The sequence below is a fragment of the Stegodyphus dumicola genome, chromosome 2 (genome assembly GCF_044657685.1).
Source record: "Stegodyphus dumicola isolate Sdum_Otavi_A_Nest chromosome 2, ASM4465768v1".
Lineage (NCBI taxonomy): Eukaryota > Metazoa > Arthropoda > Arachnida > Araneae > Eresidae > Stegodyphus > Stegodyphus dumicola.
Window position 1 is genome coordinate 227,216,790 of NC_140769.1, and position 21,198 is coordinate 227,237,987.

A 21,198-nucleotide genomic window follows, 5' to 3' on the forward strand; every position below is an offset into this window, starting at 1 on the left:
TCTAATACGATTGATGAAGTGTGGCATGGACTTGAATCAGAATGGAATGAGATGCCGATTTCTGTCATTCAAGTGAAATTCTACTCAGTGCCTAACTGGATAAGGGCCGTTTTTAGCTGCCAGGTGGAGCAGTTGTTTCGACTGATTTCGCACCCTTGTAAACCCAAGCTGCTTACAAATTCAATCATTTTATCTTCATGCCATACTATTTATGCACAACAAATATTTTTTTTATTTGCTTTCCTTCATGCTATAGCTATTTTAATGGCTATTAGTGTATTATTGATTAACAGTTATCTAAGAGACTTCAAGAGTAAGTACTTTACATAGTTTATAAAAATATTGCATATTTCTGTATAAAAAAATTATTGATGCAGGATAGATAGCGCCTAAAGACTTCATGCAGCCATCAATGGAGTTGACAACACATTCATATTAGATGATTTTCTTTTATACTTTTCCCAACCACCAGTAGATTGCAAATAAAAAACAAAGTGACTTACAATTACAATATAGCCAAACTGTCCTGAAGTAAACATTAACAATATATACAAAGCCAAAATAATTATATTCGCATAATATGTGCATGACACTTTGTTACTAATAAATATCAGATTGTCTTGGATTAAATTAATATTTGAATATATATTAATTAGGGATATCTTTGAAGATATAATTAATAGCATCATTACAACAAGGTAAAGTATAGTAAAACCACCCACTACTAGACAGTTACAGGATTGCTATATATGTGTACAGTGGTTCTCTGCTTCAAAATCAGGAACTCTCTATTTAATGGGGTATATCTGATAATGTGAAGTGTGCATTGCTGGAGGCTCGACTTATATTATCATCATGTTGGGAAAATATTTTGCATCATGACATAATTTATGTGCATGATAAGATACATAAAACTGTTTTGAGTGATATCAGCTGTAAATTTAAAAAGACACTTGGTACACTCCCTTATTAAAGTGGCTTTTCCATAGGTCTTAGGCATTGTTTAAGATTACATAAAGCAGTCAAGTTGATTCATGATGAATTACTAACTCTATCTCAGATTTTATTATACTTGTGAAAGCTACAGATCGTGTTTAATAAAAAACACCAGAAATAATCACTGTCTTATTGACTAGCCATTTAGTCGCTCTCATACCATTTGCCATTGTGGCATAATGATATAAAACTAATGCCTTAGTAGCATTGCTCAGTCAACATCATGATATTCATGAAATTTTCTAAGGGATAAATCAAACAAAAATGTAAGCAAAAGTCTTCTAAAAGATTATCTTCCCTAGAAAATACCAGCCAGATTTAAGACAAAAATACAGCATGTCTTCTGAGAAGAAAATAATTACTTACAAAATCATGTTTCCAACACTAATAAAGCACCTAATTATATATTAAAATTTCAAAAGATCTACAAAATTGATATTCAACTAAGTCTTGTATATCTATTATTTGGCTTCATAAAGTAATATGTTGTCTAAAATGAAGTAGTCATATAAAAACAATATATTTTTCTTAATGATGGTTATATAAAATTTCTTAATAGAATGGTTTTTCTGAGTAAATGAATTAGAGTTTAAAACAATAAATATAATAGTGCTATAATAAAGCTTCGTAGGACTAAGGCTGGATTTCCTGCTAATTTGTAATTTAGATTTTTTTTCTGCTTTGTGAAACTTTTCTCTTCTTCATAACATCATGCTTTTAATGTTTCTTTAAAAGCTAATTAATTAATTTTGACAAGTATTTTGCTTGAGAGATGCTCTCATGGAAGCTACTAAATGATATTTGTCTCATACCTGCTTTTCTGAATAGAAAATACATGAAAGACCAAGCCAGCCATGACCTGCCTGAGATCAGTGTACAAATGTTTTGTGTCTTTAAATATGAAGCTAGGTTAAGTGACGTATGTTTAGTAAAACTCTTAATCTTTATAATAAAATATATCATAAATATATTATACCTACATAAATATGTATCACAGAACATTTGCTTAGATACAGCTAGGATAATTTCTCTTGTTAATGTTATTTTGCACAGATTTTTTAATCAAAATTGTCTCTAAAGTAATGTGCTATAGATTTGTTTTGAGATTTAGAATAATGTCAGACAAAACTGGACAAACTTTATATTTTCCTAGATCCAAATTTTCCAACTTAATGGAAATAATGCTTATACATTACATGAAGTGAAATTCTGAGAAGGAAAAAAAAAACTTATGAAAGCATTTTAATGAAAAATTAGTAACAAACAGCAATACCGGTTTCTAGGAAATGATGATTTAAGTGAAAGAAATATTAATTAGAAAATATGTAAACTGACGTTTAACATGTATGTTACAAAAGTGCATAAAAGATAAGTTAAGTAAAATGTGTTTCATCAAAGAGTAAAATCTTCTATTAATGATTTACTATGAATAAATTATTAGTAGTTATGTGTACATTTGAGAAAGAGTATGAAAATCATCAGTACAGCGAATATGTTCTACTGATATTATCACTTAACGCAGTTACCATTTGACTGTTAATAGACAAAAATATAAAAATTTCCTCAATTTATTTGCAGAATGATTGTGGATGAATCTAAACAACATAGGAGCATTTCTTTAGATCAGGGGTTTTCAACCATGGTATACAAAGAAGCAAAGTATTTTTAACTATTAAATTAAAAAATTAAAACCCAACATCCTGATTGAGTTTTTTTCTAACACTCGTAAATTTATATGATTTGAGCTTTGTTCAGGAGTGGTGGTGATATTAAAGGTTTTCAATTTTTGTTTAGATGGTACGCGTTAGTCAAAAGGTTGAGAACCGTTGCTTTAGATTAAATATTAGAAGAAAATGATAATTGCACTTTGTCTAATTTGTAGATTTCCACAATGATTTAATATTTTGGGGGGTTAACATTAATATAAATAACTTGTAATCTTAAAACACTGATGGCCCTTAAAAGCATAACATTATTGAAGACGGGAGATAAAGCCATATTTATTATACAAATAAATTTTAATACATGGTTTAACTGTACGTGTGTAAGCAAATCAGTTAGACTTAAAGTACATGGTTTAAAAAACAGTTAAACTTGGAGTATACCACCTCGTACAGCCATTGCATGAAGATAAACAGATACTGGATGTGCACCTAGAATATGTGAGAAAAGTAGATTTCAGTTATTAACAGTTTTCAGCTGATGTAGCCATGGGTAGACTGTGGTACGTTAGTTTTTTTATAATCATAGGCCTGATATATTCAGTGGATAACAGATCTGATGAAATCATAGATCAAGGGATTAATAGATCAATAAAAAAAATGGTGGGAATTTAGGATTTGTTCTCTGTTATGTGCCATACATTCCTTGTTGATCACTAGTTCTAGACAACCTCTAAAGATAGACAGCTGTGAGCTTCGAAAACCTCAGAGTAATAATAAATGATTCATCAGATTTTAAAAACACTGCCTTTTCATAAATGGTATACATACAATAATCAATTTTTGGAAATGAACTAGAAACTAAAAAATTACCTCGCATGCTACATACATTTAATGAACATTGATCACATAGCACACTTCCAAATGGCTATTGATTTCACATTTTTTGTACGAGTTTCCATACTGCATCATCTATCACATTTGAAGTCTTCGATTGGGCAAACATTAAGGAGTGCATTTTTGTACATAATGTACTGTTAATATGTTATGTACAAAATGCACCTGGTGCTCACATGGTATTTTTGTACATAATGTAGCTGGTGCTCACATAACATACACAGCAAAACATTTGTTGTACGTAAAGAAAATTTGAATAATTTCTCATTCTTTATAATATGCATAATATTTTCGATATTAGAATTTTTAAATCTGATAAATCATTTACAGTAGCCCTAAACAATGGCACCTGTTCAACTGCACATTAAACATGGAGGCTGTTTTTTTGGGGGGGGGTGTTTAATTTATTTGATTACAGTATAGTAACTTGGCTAAGGGTAGAGGTATTTTCAAAGAGAAGTTAGCTTATACATATTTCATATATGCAGAAAACTATGAAAACACACGTGCAGCCAACCTGTTTGCTAGAATGTAAACCCAGGTCGAATTATCAGTATTCAACTACTTTACTGCTTGGCTGCTAGCGAAGTCAGAGCTAGATATTTTATCACCTAAATAGAATAACTGCTGCTTGCAAATTATGCCTTCCAGTTCCTGCCAAAATTCTAAAAATTTTGACGCTCCTATGTCTTGCTGCCCATTGTACTCATACAGGTTGCCCTGGCCACCAATGAACATTAAACGTGAAGGCAACTGGAATGTAATGGACCATACGATTACACTTGGTTTCAGACCTGTATGGGGATGCATAATGCATGACATAATGCATTTAACGTGAAATTAGCATTAAACGTGAAGCAACTGCAAGCATTAAACGTGAAGGTAACTGGAATGTAATGGACCATACGATTACACTTGGTTTCAGACCTGTATGGGGATGCATAATGCATGACATAACGTGGCATTTTTTTGATGCAGACCATGGATGTGATCCTTGATGGTGTTGATGTATTAAGATTCATCTGGAAAAAATTCATTTATATTATTTATTCTTCTATTTGCAAAGTTCTATGCACAACTATAGCTGTAGTCACTTATAATGTTCTAACGAGGGTTTGGTTAGGTTACTTGAACATGGCAAAGCATCTAAGGGCTGCTAATTTTTTCTACCAAAGTTAGCTGAAACAATGGTCATTTTAAAAAAAAACTACTTTAACTTTTTGCTATGTAGCACTTACTTAGTTCTGAACTGAAGAATAATATAACTGTAAAAGCCATACATACAGATTATGTTATCTTAATCAATGAGTCAAACTAGTGAGTTCATTCACCAGCTCAGGTAGGAAAACCAGATCAAGTAGGATAGTGCTTTTTTTTTATTTTTTTTTAACATAATTAAATATAAAGTATAAAGCATATGTGCTTTAAAAATGATAATTCAAATTGTGACAAAGGTAACTATTTATTATTAATACTTGTCAGATTTTTAGAGGTAGTTATTTCCCAGCAATGATGTCTGTGCGTTTTCTTTGGTGGTAAAATAAAAATCTCATAGATTGAAATAATAATCATTCCAAAAGCATATTGCAATAGTAAAGTTCTGATATATGCAAATAAATCATTATGTGGAAGAAAGAAAATTGGTTTGAGGGAAGCACAGCTTATTAATTTTTGTTCATCACAGTTCACAAAGTGTATAACTTACTCAAAATAATTCTAAAATGATGAATTTTGGTACTTTTTAATTTTCTGAACCTCACCAGAATGCTGTGAAAAAGTATTGATGGTCTAAACCATGATGCGAAGAAAAATTTATGTGGCTACACATGTCACTAAAAATCATTTATATCGCAACCCAAGTATACACTTAGCATTCTCCCATACAGCACTTCTCCAGATATTTTCACCAGTGTGGTTGCAGATTATGATCCCTCCTATGGGAATTTCAGTACTTTAGCATTCGGGTGGACCACATACCGCAGTTTCTGTTGTCTCTGGTAAAATCTTTGGCAATGTTGCTTTCTGCATGCATACAACATAAAAGGCATCACATGCCTCTCTTTCCTTTCTCATTTTAGGATTCTGGTGTCAAAATTTTGCAATTTTCTTTTTTTATTAAAAAGATTTATAGGGAAAACAACGGTGAAAAAAAGCCTAGAATTGTGCGTGTCTTGTATTGAAGAAGAAAAATGTAAAACAATAGGTGGTGGTGGATGCATTGTTGAAATAAATTTAAAGATATGCAAACAAACATCCCTCTCCTAACTCACCAACAAGTTTGCAAATGCTCTTCAAAGTTGCCAATGAGTTCATGACTTACCACATCTGTGGTAAGAATGTAAATTCCATATATTTTATGGCTGTTGTTAAAGATGGAATTAAACACAGGAATTTTAATTTAATAACTTATATTATTATATTTGTTTCCCTTAATGGGAGAGCAAACATAAATATTGGTGCAAAATGTAGTTTAAAATATTAATGGTAAATTTAAAATACATTCAAAATGCAATTTGTCACACTAGATCATCCCCATCTTCAAAAAAAAAAAAAAAAAAAGGTAATGAAGTAGAAATAGATAATGGAAATGACACTGTGTATTTTAAAATATAAATGAAAATTTAGGATAATCCAAGCAATGTTTATGTGTCTAAAAAGTATATTCCTTACTACCTAATGCATACTAAAAGTTACTGATAAAATTAACTGACAAGTTACTTTGTTTTTGTTTGAGAGGTTGTTTGTTTGAATATTAAGAGCGATTCAAAGATTATATTTAATTTAATGGACAGTAGGCATATATATTTTGGTATAAATTGACTGGCAAATGTTATTCAGTAAAGGCAAAGATCCCACGTGTGCTTTCTCTATATGACTACTTTGATCTAGTCCATCATTAACAATATTTTTCCTGGGATTCCATCTCGGAGTGAAAACTGAGATAAATTTAGGTGTATAATTGTAAACTTTGTAATCTTGTTCTTAAAAATGTGGTTGTATCACGATAAAAGATTAATAAACTATGTTAAATATTGTTTTTCCAACATTCCATTAGCAAAATGCTATATGTATATAACTCTCTCAAGCAAATAACCCATTTTCCTTCCTTTGTAATGATCCGGTATTTCTCAAGTGTGTATTGCATAAAGTGAAAATATATATTAACATATGAATTAATTCAGTTGTACATAAAATCACCTCTGACTTAACTGATTTTTTTAAAGGATTAAAACATAACCTCTCTAATCCGAACAAGTATGGCTGGAGTACGAGAAGCTTTACCACGTGACAAAACAAATGACGTCGAAAGCTCTATGTTACGTCTAAATTCTTCTAACCAATAGCAGCGAAGCAGCTCTCACAGCAGGAGGTACAGCGAGTACGTTTTAGGAACATGCGTCCATGACGTCAAAAATTCGAAAAGTGGGGTAGGGTTTGGAAATACGCTGTATGGGACGATTTTATGGATTTACAAAGTTTAGTAGATCTTGAAGAAAATAATAAGATTGTTTAGATAAGGTAACCTAGAATGAAATCGAACTGTTATCGGAAATGTCATAATTTTTTTCAACAAATTGTATGATTGTAATGATAACAATAAAAACAATATTATATATATACCAATCTTAGTGGCTTCCGAATTCAAAGAGAGTTCACTTCAGTTTTCCAACATTTGGTGGTCCGCTTTTTCCAAAATGGTTACCCAATTCAAAGAGAGAGAGTGTAGAGAGTTCACTTCAGTTTTCCAAGATTAGGTGTGCCACTTTTCCCAAAATGGCTACCCAATTCAGAGAGAGGGTGTAGAGCATTCATTTCAGTTCTTCAAGGTTAAGTGGTCCCAAAATAGCTACCCATTTCAAAGAGAGATCGTGGAGAGCGTTCATTTCAGTTCTCCAAGATTAGATGGTCCACTTTTCGCAAAATGCCTTCCGAATTCAAAGAGAGGGGGTTGCAGATTTCAGTTTCGCAAGAATAGGTTGTGCCAAAATAGCTTCCCATTTCAGAGAGAGATTGTGTAGGATGTTCATTTCTGTTCTCGAAGATGAGGTGGTTCGCTTTTCCCAAAAATGGCTTCCGAATTCAAAGAGAGGTGGTGTAGAGTGTTCATTTCTGTTCTCCAAGATGAGGTGTTCCGCTCTTCCCAAAAATGGCTTCCAAATTCAAAGAGAGATTGTGTAGATTTTCAGTTTTTCAAGATGGGGGGAGGAAAAGAAAACCTATTATGGAATAACATGTGAGAAAAAAACGCCATCTTGTCATTTTCTGATACTTTTGTGACCGACTGTAAGTAATTTGCGATCACTTTGCTACTTAAAATGACTAGTAATTAAATTAAAGTAGAAGTCTCAAACTGGAAGGGATTTATGCAATAATACGATTAGAAGATGTATGCGTTAATGTTATTAGTGATGGATGGAAAACCAGCCAGTAAGAGAGATAAATTTTTTTCCCTTCCTATTTTGAGTCATAGTATACGAAGTATTTGGCAGAATATTTTTGCTTACTGAAGAAAAGTAATCTACTTAAGGAGTGTTTCTTAATGATTGATCTTTTTTCTAAAATCAAAGTAAATTTCAGCTTGAATTTTGCTGAAAAAAATTGTTCAAGTCTTAAAGCGACATATTGCTTTTACTTTTGGCCCAAAATCTCTTTGAATTTCCTATTTTCGATATTTAACATTTATTTCCTCCTTATAGCAGAAGGACTTTATTTCAAAATGCACCGAACAATGTTTGTGTTAATGTTCTAGTGGATTGCATGGTAATTTACTATGCTTTTTGTGAAAATATTAAAATTTTTACTCTTTTAAATTGTTGCTCAGCGAACTATCACCCTCATATTTGTAATGCAGCTGAGAAAAGTAAAAACTATTGCTAGTATTTTGAAACTGTATGTAATTCAAAATAATGCTTACTTTTGCACCCATGTTGCTCCAAATCCTCTACGAAAAACAAAGCCGACTTCAGATAATTTCAAGACACAGAAGTTCGTCGATTTCCGGCGTGTTACAGTGAGGGGTGGTAAAGGTGGAGATGGTTGTATTGCTTTTTTGCGACTTTACAAAAATCCTTTTGGCGGTCCATCAGGTGGTGACGGTGGTAATGGAGGTCATGTAATTTTTGAAGCTTGTAGGAATACTAAAACGCTCGAAGACGTGCCATCAGTTATTAGAGCTGGTAAAGGAATGCATGGGATGGGTAAACATATGCATGGTGCAAATGGAGAACATGCTATAATAAAACTACCAATCGGTACCTTAATAAAAGAAAACGATGTATTGCTTTCTGATTTGGTCGAACATGAGGCTAAATTTATTGCAGCTCGGGGAGGAGCTGGTGGTCATGGCAATCACTTCTTTCTCACAAATCAGAATAGGCATCCAGATATGGCAGAAAAAGGGGCAAATGGAGAAGTTCGCACTCTTGATATTGAATTGAAAATAATGGCTCATATAGGATTAGTAGGTTTTCCTAATGCTGGAAAATCAACTCTTTTACGAGCAATATCACGTGCTCGCCCAAAAGTTGCGGCCTATCCTTTTACTACTTTAAATCCTCATATTGGAATTATACATTATGATGACTATGTGCAACTAGCAGTTGCAGATCTTCCAGGATTAATACCAGGAGCTCATGAAAATAGAGGTTTAGGAATATCTTTTTTGAAGCATATAGAGAGATGTTCTGGTATTTTATATGTCATCGATCTATCGCAGAATTCACCTATGGATCAATTGGAACATCTTAAATATGAATTAGAACAATATCAGCCAGGACTGTCCAATAAACCTCATGCTATTGTGGCTAATAAATGTGACTTAGGAAGTGATGTAAATGCAAAACTACAAATTCTGCAGAATAATGTAAATATTTTGGTCTTTCCAGTATCTGCAAAATATGGAACAAATATGTTAGAACTTTTAAAGTATATTCGAAAGTTGTATGATGAAGGACCGAAGCAGTTAATTTGGTAAGGATAATACTAAAATACATTCGGAAACAAAATTTGAAATACATGAGATATACATTTTGTAATAATGACGTATTTACTTTTATGATATCTTATGAGTTCGAATTATAAGATTTAAGCTTTTAGAAAGAATCTATTTTGTTTTGAAATTATTTTGGGGATAAAATATGTTATAAATTTTAAGAAAATACATTAAAAGGCAAATATTGTATCAATAACAAAAATTGCAATAATTATTTTGATTTTCAAACTATGCAAGTCTAGATATTTACTGTGATGCTAGTGTAGTTGCATTGAAAGTTCTGAGGCATCCCTAAGTAGATGATGACAGATCCTAAACTTAAATAAAAAATTTCCATTATTGAACAAAGTGCTCTTTTTTTAAACTTTATTAAATGCTAGATGATAGTGTTTGAAATCAGGAGATTAAAATGATGTTTATTGCTGAAATTAGAAATTATTATCTCAGAAGGATCTGAAATTTGCATATAGTTACCAAGTGAGGTTGATTTAGGCCTCAAGTAATAAGGAAGGAGTTTCATATACATTATATATATATATATATATATATATATATAAATCAAGGATATGGTGTTCTGTATATTAAATCTTCTGAATATGAGTTTGCATATCTCCCTTTTATGTAAATTTTACTTGAGGAATGAAGAATATTGAATAACAATAATTTATGTACAGTGGCTCATGCTTTTCTTGGGCACTTATGTTTTCAGTTTTATTTACAAATATCAGCTACTAAGTATTAGAAAAATATCTTTATTTTTTTTCACATATATGATTTATCATCTATTTTAAAATCTGCTTGTTGAACTCCTATAAGTATTTTCACACTTTAAACAAGCAGTTTATATTTAATAAAAATGTGAAAATAGTGGGTAATTCAATATTTTGTTGGATATCCTTTAGCTAAAATAATACTTTTCATGCACTTTAGCATGGATTCAGCATTTTTTGTTTTTTGTTTTTTTGTTGTTGTAAGAATATACCATAATACCATTCCTATGTAAGAATTGCTTTTAATAGAACATTTGAAGAAATTTCATATTTTCTTAAATTTATTCATTCTGTGGTTGATAGGATTTAAGTTCAGAGAAAATTTATGAGTTTTGATAATTTTAGGACATTTTTATAATAATCACAAGAGAATATAAGATTGTATGTTTAGAATTGGTATCTTGGTAGAACTTGAATCTATTTTTGATAAACACTAAATTTCTTATTCCATAGACAACGGAAAACCATTATACGTGTATCCCTGTGCACAATGTTAGGCAATAGATTTTTGGAATTCAATTTTTAATTTGATTTTGCCACAAATAATTTCACGTGTCACACCCAAATATGGTTAATCTTTGGATTATGGTAACTTGGCGATTTTTCGGCAACCAACGCTGCTACAGCAACCCTCTATTTTTTTTTTTTCGCCGCCATTCTGTCTTAACGAAGTAAAGACATGTTTCTTTTCTTTTTATTTACTCAACACTTCTTCCAACAATCTACTAGCCGAATTACACTTATGCTAGAAATTTTAGGTAACAAAACTGCTTAATCATGACAAATATTAACTGAAAAATTGGGGAAAAGTGCACAATCGCAAACTCCTTGCGCGTTTTTCAGAATAGCACATACACATAAACCATTTACACGTCGACTTATTTTTACTTAAAAAAACATCTCAGAATTGCACAAAAATGGCATTGCACACACTCTTAACTTTATCCATCTACACTGCTATTTTCTCATACATTTGCACGAAAATTTTCTGAATCTTTAAACTTGGTAAAAAGCACACATATGAAATTACCTGATCGCGAAAAAGTATATACCCTTTCCAAGGATGAACATTTCCACGTATAAAATAAATAAAATATCCAAAAGCATTTACCTCTCAATTATCTATTATATTATAAACGTCACCAACGAATTTATCCCACAAACATTAAAAATAGTTACAAATACTTAGTGTCAAATATTTAAATTATTTCCATGCATGTTTACTTCAACAGAAACGTATACCAAATTGCTACAAACATAAAATTCACAAAATAACTATCATTTAATTAAAATATCACTAAACCATGTACACGTCGACTTATTTTTACTTAAAAAAAACATCCCAGAATTGCACAAAAATGGCATTGCGCACACTCTTCACTATATCCACGTACACTGCTTTTTTGTCATCAATTAGAAAAATTTCACAAAAATGCATGAAAATACTCAACGTATACTACTCAAACGTATTCCAAAATACTACAAACATATAACTCACAAAATCACGATCATTAAATTAAAATATAATTAAATTAAAAAACACTACTTAAAATATAAATAAGCACATTAAATTAATAAAAATTTTATTACAATCCTAATTACTTTAAACTAAATCATTGCTAATAACAATTTTCCAATAATACCATATTAATTTATTTACTCCTTACAATTAGAACAATGCATAAAAATAATATCCTCAAATGATTAAAAATACTAATCTAATCTTCTTCAGAATACCTAATCTTCTTCAGAATCTTCATTACGTGGCATGCACGCTTCCCTACAGAAAGAGTTCCAATCGGCTGCAGTACTACTGCTAATTTCTAAATCCGAAATCCAGTAGTCAAGTGGCAGTCTATTCACCAAGTAATAGGAAATTAATAAAATTTCACCCATACTCAAACTACTTTCAGCAAACCACGTACCCTTCCTTACACTCCGTTTCACAAAATGTCCATTTTCACCAGATTTCTTGCACCGCCATTCAAACTTATCTGTAATATCCTTCCTTTCACACAATCTCAACTTATTATTATTATCATATGAACGCATTAAAAATTTAGAATTCACTTTACATAGCGCCATGCAATCCGAAAATTAATCGACACTATTTCACACAACACACAATGAAGCTTAATACAAAATAATATAGTACCACAGATATTTTTCCAAATTTACCCCCTTTTCCGATTAAAGAACTAATTCGTCCATTAATGTCACATGACATATCCCATAATCTCTCATTTCCCTCACACAAAGTAATGCGTAATCGGAACTGAGTACTTCTCGCATTATTACCAAAGTCCTAGGTAGTAACCTTTATCGCCTCCAAAATGTCGCCAAACTACCAGTTACCATATTCCAAAGATCAGCCCCAAATATATTAAATCTTGGCTTTTCTGTAAATATAAACATTGTTCCAGTACGATAAAATTTTGCTTACTATAGATTTTACGAACACCAGGAGTATTTTCCTTGTTTTCTTGTTAACAAAGAATTTACTTGCTGATCGCCCACTCTATCCATATGCCCTAAATGACTCTCCTGAAAGCTTCATAGTTAACTTTTATTGCAAACCATTCTTCTAAAGCTGCTCAGCCCTTTACGGTACTAACTTTTGGCACTTGACTAATTTTCCTTAAAATAAATTTGCATTACCTTGGTATTAGCTTGGAATGTTGTTCTGACTTCAGGGCATTTTCATCAGTTCCATGCAATATGCATCATTTTATAACATCGGATATAGTCGAGTGCTCCACATCAAAGATTGTTTAGATATTTTGAATACTTTTACCATCTTTAAAAAAATGTTTTATTGATTTTTCTAATAAATTATTCCTTAATTTGTAGTGTCTTGCCATGTTCATTTCAGATATGGAAATATTAATGTATTTTGCTAAACATGTAGTAATTTCCAAATGTATGCAATAATTCTTGTAATATATTTTTGTTTTAAAATAAAAAAATTACAACAAAAATCATTGCCTACCAAAATATCTCACAAAATTTGGAGTGTCCAAATTATAACATGAGTTACTGGTTAACACTTTTTGATTACATTATTTTATTCCAGGGAATATTTTGCTGGTAATTAAGTTACAAGAAGCTAGGCTTAAAATAAAGAAAAAATAATATATTAGTAAAAAAATTTTGAAGTCTGTGTTTTAGTATTTAGTACAAGATCTGTGCAAATGATTTTAAAAAATATGTGTGTCAGAAATAAAATGTGAGCCACTGTAAAAGTAAAATATTTTGTACATTTCTGTTAGCTCTACAGTATAATTTTTTAGTGTTAAAAAGGTAAAGTCTTACCGATATTTATTATTATTATTTCCTAGAAGATTAAATATTGCCTAAATTATGAACAAGGTAAGCATCTGTATAATTTCATGTTTTCCTGTTACATTTAGTATAGAAAATAAAACATACTTTCATTAGAATTGAAATTCTGTTGTGGCAATGCATTAAATGTTCTGGATTAGTTATATTTTTACAAGAGCTTTAGTAATTATAAAAACTTGGGGTTCTGTTTTTGTCTGGCAGCATAGCTTGCAAATATTTTGAAAATAATCGATGTAATTTTTTCCTTAGGTTACTTAAGTATATTTTTATGTCATGTCTTTTGTTTTTTAAAGTATTATTACTGCTGAAAATTTTTTAATGACAAGTAAAATCTGAATTAGCACTATATTGAAAAATATAGTCCATATATACTGAAGTTAATAAAAAATATGCATATGTTTTTGTTAACCATAGAAATTATTTCCTGCTAAAGGCATGAATATTAGTGTCATATTTTACTTATCATGAGTAAAACAGTCGTAGTTTTCTGTTTTGGTGAAAAATAATTTTAAAAGTTTAACCTATAGAAATGTGTGATTGAAAATTCGAAGTTGATGCTGGAAAGTGAAAGGAATTGTTATATATTCAGGACCAGCACTAGCTATTTTTGCCACTGAATATAATCTCTATGGTTTCTGAATTCTGCTGCTTGATGCCTGCCTAAATTCTAAAAAAATTCCCACCTGCTGTGGCTGCACTGGCCTTGTATGTATTTCACATGTAAATTTTAAAATGAAAGGAAGTAGCTCTTTGTCCAATAATAAGTTATGAATTGTATGATTTCAGAAACCATTTTATTCTTCTTCGTCTTTTATATTTAATATCACATCTTATTAAGTTGTATGAGATGTAGAGTTCATGATTAAACTTTCATTTGTTATATATTGATAGCCTCAAGCATTTTTTTTGTTACTTATTAATTCATATTTCATTCTTATATTGTGATGTAGCATGTTGCATTAAAAGCTCAAACATCATCTAACTTATTACACTGGCTAGTTCTCATTTTCTGACGTGCCTAAAATGTGAACATTGCATTTAATTGAGATGACTTATTTATTCTAAGTATAAAAAAGCATCGATGTAAAATTTACTGGTACTAATATGTAGTAGAAAAATTAGTTAGCTGAATCATTTGCAAAATATAATGCATTGAAGAAAATATGTGAATATTTCTTTCTGGTGTTGCACGCGGTTGCGGCTGTGTGCAACAACAAACTATGAGTACTGGAATTTGTGAGATCTTTTAAGGGTGAATTCATAACATGCCATAAGAGCCAATTTTTAGATAACAAAAACATTTAATCACATTACAACATTAAAAATTAATTAGTACAGTTGACAGACAAACATGTTGGAGGAAAGGGAGCGACCAACCGTACCGACGACGAGACGTGGCTGTGTATCCCGAAATCACCTTCGGTTACAGTTAGTGATAACAGCGCGCGGTTGGCGAGTACAACATGTTTACAGAGTCGCCACACTATTCCCCCTCCTGTGGCAACGAATTAAAGGTACCGAGGGTTAAATCGAACTCTACGTCCGGAACGTGTATACTGAGGAGCACTTGTTTTCTGGGATCCAGGCACCGGAACTGACGTAGTAGTAGATGTTGGTGTAGACCCAATAGATAAAGGTGCCTTCGAAGGAGGTGGGACGGATGTACCAGTCTCGACAGTTTGTGGTGCTAAGATAAAGGCTGGTTTGAGACGATCAAGGCTCACCACTGTCTCTTTGTCGCCGATTAGTATCCGATAGTTCTTGGATGTGCGACTTAGAACTAGGTGTGTGCCTGTATAGGTAGGCTCCAAGGACTTTTTTGACCGTAAGAACACATGTGATAAGATGTGATAAGAACACATGTGTAAGATGCATCACACCGTAAGAACACATGTGAGGATGTAGCGAGTTCTTTAGGAACAAACACAGGTCTTGAGGAATGTATGCTTGTGGGCTTAGGGTATAAAGCAGCCATGGTTTCACGCAATTGTTTGAGGAGTGCATGGGGCTGGACATTGGTTGAGTTTTTTGCAGGATTTATAAAATCCCCCAGTAAACGTAAATTGGTACCATAAACCATTTCAGCACTTGAAGAACCCAGGTCCTCTTTGATAGCCGTTCTGAGTCCTAACAACACAGTAGGAAGGACATCAACCCAGTGAATAGCAGTATGGCATCTAATGGCCTGTTTAAGAGAGCGATGGAACCTCTCGACAAGTCCATTGGAATTCATGTGGTACAGTGATGTACGGATCTTTTTAGTTCCCAAGAATTTTGTTAATGCAGTAAATAATTGAGATTTGAACTGCCATCCTTGGTCCGTGGTAACGTCCTCGGGTACCCCAAACCGTGAAATCCATACAGAAAAACGTTTTTTGCCACAGTGTCGGCTGACATATCTACAATAGGGATAGCCTCTGGCCAATGTGTGTATCTGTTGACACACATAAGAAGATATGTATAACCTAGTGATGGGGGGTAAGGGTCCAACCAGATCGATATGTACATGGCTAAAGCAAGCAGATGGTAACTCAAAGCGTTGACATAGAGTTCGAGTGTGCCTGTGAATTTTTGATTTTTGACAGTCTGTACATGCCCTCGCCCATGCAGCAATGTCCTTCTGCATACCAGGCCATACAAAACGCTGCTGAATTAACGTGCGAGAAGCACGGATGCCAGGATGGAATAAATTATGGAGGCCGCTAAAAATACCATGCCGGAATTTCAGTGGAATGTATGGCCGCACCACATTACCTTGCACATCACAGTACACTAGTATTGATTCAGGAAATGCATATTTTATGTGTTAATAATATAATTTTACTGTTTACCATATTTATAAAATACTTTGCTTTGCAAAAATAAAACTTGTTATTTTTGCTTGTGCATGTACATTCTGAAGTATCTTATAGCTCAATATTTTTAAATATTTACTTTTACGCCAAGTAAAAATAATGTGCTTGTGATGTATACTGTAATAAAAAATATCAGAAATGATTCCATAAAATTCAAGATTTTAATATATTTAGTCAATATACGTTACATCCCCTCCAAATGCGGACATCCCCTCCAATATACGTTACATCCCCTCCAAATGTCAGTGTCTGTTTCCAAGCCTTAAAACATGTTTTAAAGTCATTTTTATGAAATTCTTTTGGGAATTAACAATAAATTATGCTATCTAGGTTAACAATAATCTAGATAGCATAAACTACACTCTAATCTACCATCTATAAAAGATGCTATCTCCAAATAGAAGCCATGTGAAACTCGCATATCATATTTTGAAAATACCTATAAAAATGGTATTCTTTGCATGTAAGCTGGAATATATTTTTTAAATCAAAAATTCAGTTACTTGCTACATTTGTGTGATTTGCCTGTTACGCCAAATAAATATACTCATTTACATATTATTGCCAACAGCAGTGTAAGAAATAATTCTTAAATTATTAAATTCAGGGTTTGTACGGTCCTTAAGAGTCCTTAAATTTTTTGAAATCGATTTTTGGTCCTTAAAAGTCCTTAATTTTGGCCAAAATCAGTAGAAGGTCCTTAATTTTAATCATCTGAAATTTCTCTCTGTTTTTACGACTGCCATTTTGAGTGTGAAGTAGCATTTTGGAGGAATATTTTTGGCGATTCACTGACGTATATGGTCATCTTTTGAATTGGGTTATAATTTATTTCTATTTCTAATATAAATGATGGGATACTCGAGTTTCTAAGCAAGAAGTGAAATGTAAGCATTTTGAAATTCATTTTTTCTAATAAACAACTTTTCGCTTTTGGGGTTGTGAATTCTTTTATTAAACGGTTCTAAATTTGATGACTTGTCAACATTTTGGCGATTTTAAGATCAGTTTCTATAGAAAATTTTTAATTCCGAGATCTGAGAATTTTTCGGAAATTTTTTTAAAACATCATGACATTGATAAATTTCATTAAAATAATGGTAATATATTAGAATTATATTTAAGAAATAACATTAAAATATTTTTTTTCGCTGTCATATTATAAAGTTTCATTTTGGTAACTTATTATACAATATTTTGAATCTGAAAAATAAACAAGGTATAATGCTATAAAGCATAATTTACGAAACAGCTCTTAGTAAAAGCAAAATAAGTTATGTAATTAATTAGAAATGTCTTCTTTTTTATTTTTTCATAGTAAGCGTTTTTCCCATGTAATTCTCTCAGATTATTCGAAATTATCAGAATATGCATCAGTTTTCTCTATAAAATTAATTTTACACTTTTTTCTTCCTTTTTTCCCAAAATATTTCTGGCTTTTTGCTGTTGCAGAATTGGTTGAGATAATTTTTCTTTAGTATTTTAGACATTGCAGCATGGAAAGTTAAGAAGAATTTGAAGGCAAAATTTATAGATCCACGAGTCTAGAAGATTCGAGAAATATGTGACAAAATGAAAAATGTCTCCATGATATCAGCACGTAATGGATGTATTTTACAGAAAGTTTGCGATGAATTTCTTACTTTTTGGAGGACGTCTGGAAGAACAATGGAAACATAATATTTGAATGTTTTTACTCTTGATACTAGAATCTTTTTTCTTAACATGTTTATCTTTCCTTTATCTTCTCTACTTTTCACTAGACACAAGCATGGAAAATATCAAAAATGTTTCTAATCTTATCACTTGGGCAGGCATCATAAAAGAAGTTTCTTTATTAATAAAGAAATTGAAAACTTACAATTTAAAAGATTCATCTAATATGTCTAAATGCATCCTACACAGAGCTGGTGCTAGACATTTTCTCACCTGATGCAATCTCTGTGGATTCTAAATTCTGCTGCCTAGTGCTTTTCTAAATTCTGCTTCCTATGCCAGCTCTAAATTCTAAAAGTTTTGCCATTTCTAGATTTTTTTGTTCTGTGTCACTAAATTCTAAAAATTCTGCCACACCAGCTCTGTAACCGGACTATACCATTTATATATCATATTTCTTCTATCATATTTATATACCATTTTTATAGGTATTTTCAAAATATGATATGCGAGTTTCACATGGCTTCTATTTGGAGATAGCATCTTTTATAGATGGTAGATTAGAGTGTAGTTTATGCTATCTAGATTATTGTTAACCTAGATAGCATAATTTATTGTTAATTCCCAAAAGAATTTCATAAAAATGACTTTAAAACATGTTTTAAGGCTTGGAAACAGACACTGACATTTGGAGGGGATGTAACGTATATTGGAGGGGATGTCCGCATTTGGAGGGGATGTAACGTATATTGACTAAATATATTAAAATCTTGAATTTTATGGAATCATTTCTGATATTTTTTATTACAGTATACATCACAAGCACATTATTTTTACTTGGCGTAAAAGTAAATATTTAAAAATATTGAGCTATAAGATACTTCAGAATGTACATGCACAAGCAAAAATAACAAGTTTTATTTTTGCAAAGCAAAGTATTTTATAAATATGGTAAACAGTAAAATTATATTATTAACACATAAAATATGCATTTCCTGAATCAATACTAGTGTACTGTGATGTGCAAGGTAATGTGGTGCGGCCATACATTCCACTGAAATTCCGGCATGGTATTTTTAGCGGCCTCCATAATTTATTCCATCCTGGCATCCGTGCTTCTCGCACGTTAATTCAGCAGCGTTTTGTATGGCCTGGTATGCAGAAGGACATTGCTGCATGGGCGAGGGCATGTACAGACTGTCAAAAATCAAAAATTCACAGGCACACTCGAACTCTATGTCAACGCTTTGAGTTACCATCTGCTTGCTTTAGCCATGTACATATCGATCTGGTTGGACCCTTACCCCCCATCACTAGGTTATACATATCTTCTTATGTGTGTCAACAGATACACACATTGGCCAGAGGCTATCCCTATTGTAGATATGTCAGCCGACACTGTGGCAAAAAACGTTTTTCTGTATGGATTTCACGGTTTGGGGTACCCGAGGACGTTACCACGGACCAAGGATGGCAGTTCAAATCTCAATTATTTACTGCATTAACAAAATTCTTGGGAACTAAAAAGATCCGTACATCACTGTACCACATGAATATTCGCAGCCGTAAAGGTCTTACGCGCATGCGCAGAAAGTTTTTAGCTTTGAGGTCCGGATTAGGGGTGTCCGAATTAACGACATTTGACTGTATACAAAACAACTTATCACCTCTGTTGCTTTAATGGCTTATTAGAATCTTAGTATATTAACTGAGTTACAACCCCTGGAACTCTACATAAAGCTATGACATTAACTGCATTAAGCAGAGCCTGACTAACTTTCAACACTTGCCAACTGTGCCTACATCAGGCCTTCAGGTTTGTTCCAATCAGCAGGTCTCTTTCTAGACAAGTAGCAGAGGGACAACATTCAGTCAGTTGTTATGAATCATGCTGCTTATGATCTTACTTCTAATTTTAACTTATGTCGTTTGACATAAAATCTCCCTGCTATTTACTAAACCTCTAGCCTGACCAAGTATGTGACAAAATGAGACATCAAAAAAAAAAAAAAAAAAAAAAAAGACATAAAGCTAACTATTAGTAAAACATAAATGTCACTTATCTTCTTTCAAATATATCCAACTATTGTAAGTGTAAAATATTTAATGCTACTTGATAAACTGCATAAAGTTTATTTTATTCTCAAACTTATTAATAATTATGTTAGTTAATTCATGTTTAGTAATAATGCATACTCTTAGGGAACTATTTTATTTTTAGGATGGTATTACAAAAGTGAAATTCAGGCATAGAAAAATATTTTTAATTGAATTTATTCAGTTCCGATTTGCTCATAGGTCCTTAATTTTTTTCACTAATGGTCCTTAAAAGTACTTAATTTCCGTGTGCAGAAATGTGTACGAACCCTGTAAATTATAATCATTCTTAGATTGCTTTATTTAATTGAATATGATGTTTTTAGACCATCTTTATAGCACATTTCATAAATTCAGCTTTTTTATCAAGTATGTTACAGCCTTAAAATTATTTAAAGAATTTTCTCTTTCATAAAATTTTATTTTACAATCTATTTAAAAATTTTATTTACAATCAGTTGTATATACATTGTGTCATGTATTTATTATTGATCTTCAGTAAGAATTCTTATTAAAACATTGGGTATTAATATGCAAAATATGTAAAATTGCACATGTGTTATGAATGAGTTCCAATATTTCCAAATTTGAAATTTAAAAGGAATGAAGACTGACCCATTCTATGATTTGTTGATTCAGTAACAAGTGACAGTTCCACAACATAGTTCTGGAGCTTTGCGTTAAATTCAAACTGTTATGTACATATTTGTCTCTGAAATGTACTATATCTTAATAAATGTGATATTACGTATGAAACATGTTGAAATTGTTGGTACTATTTCGTTTTGAAGACCGTAAAAATTGCCAAACTATTGTTGATGTCAGTGCTGCCACAGGACATTTAGCCAACACAGACACTTAGTCGACAAGGACAGTTAGCCACAGGACATTTAGCCGACAAGGACAGTTAGCCGACTGGACACTTCACCGTC

General features: G+C 31.9%; 1 protein-coding gene across 1 annotated transcript; it reads left to right on the forward strand.

Annotated features, from left to right (window-relative positions):
- The first annotated feature begins 8,259 nt into the window (after nt 1-8,259).
- LOC118180686 (mitochondrial ribosome-associated GTPase 2) lies at nt 8,260-14,644 on the forward strand. Its single transcript, XM_035349753.2, has one exon. The coding sequence runs from the start codon at nt 8,401-8,403 to the stop codon at nt 9,526-9,528; it is 1,128 nt and encodes a 375-aa protein (XP_035205644.1). The 5' UTR covers nt 8,260-8,400; the 3' UTR covers nt 9,529-14,644.
- The last annotated feature ends 6,554 nt before the right edge of the window (nt 14,645-21,198 follow it).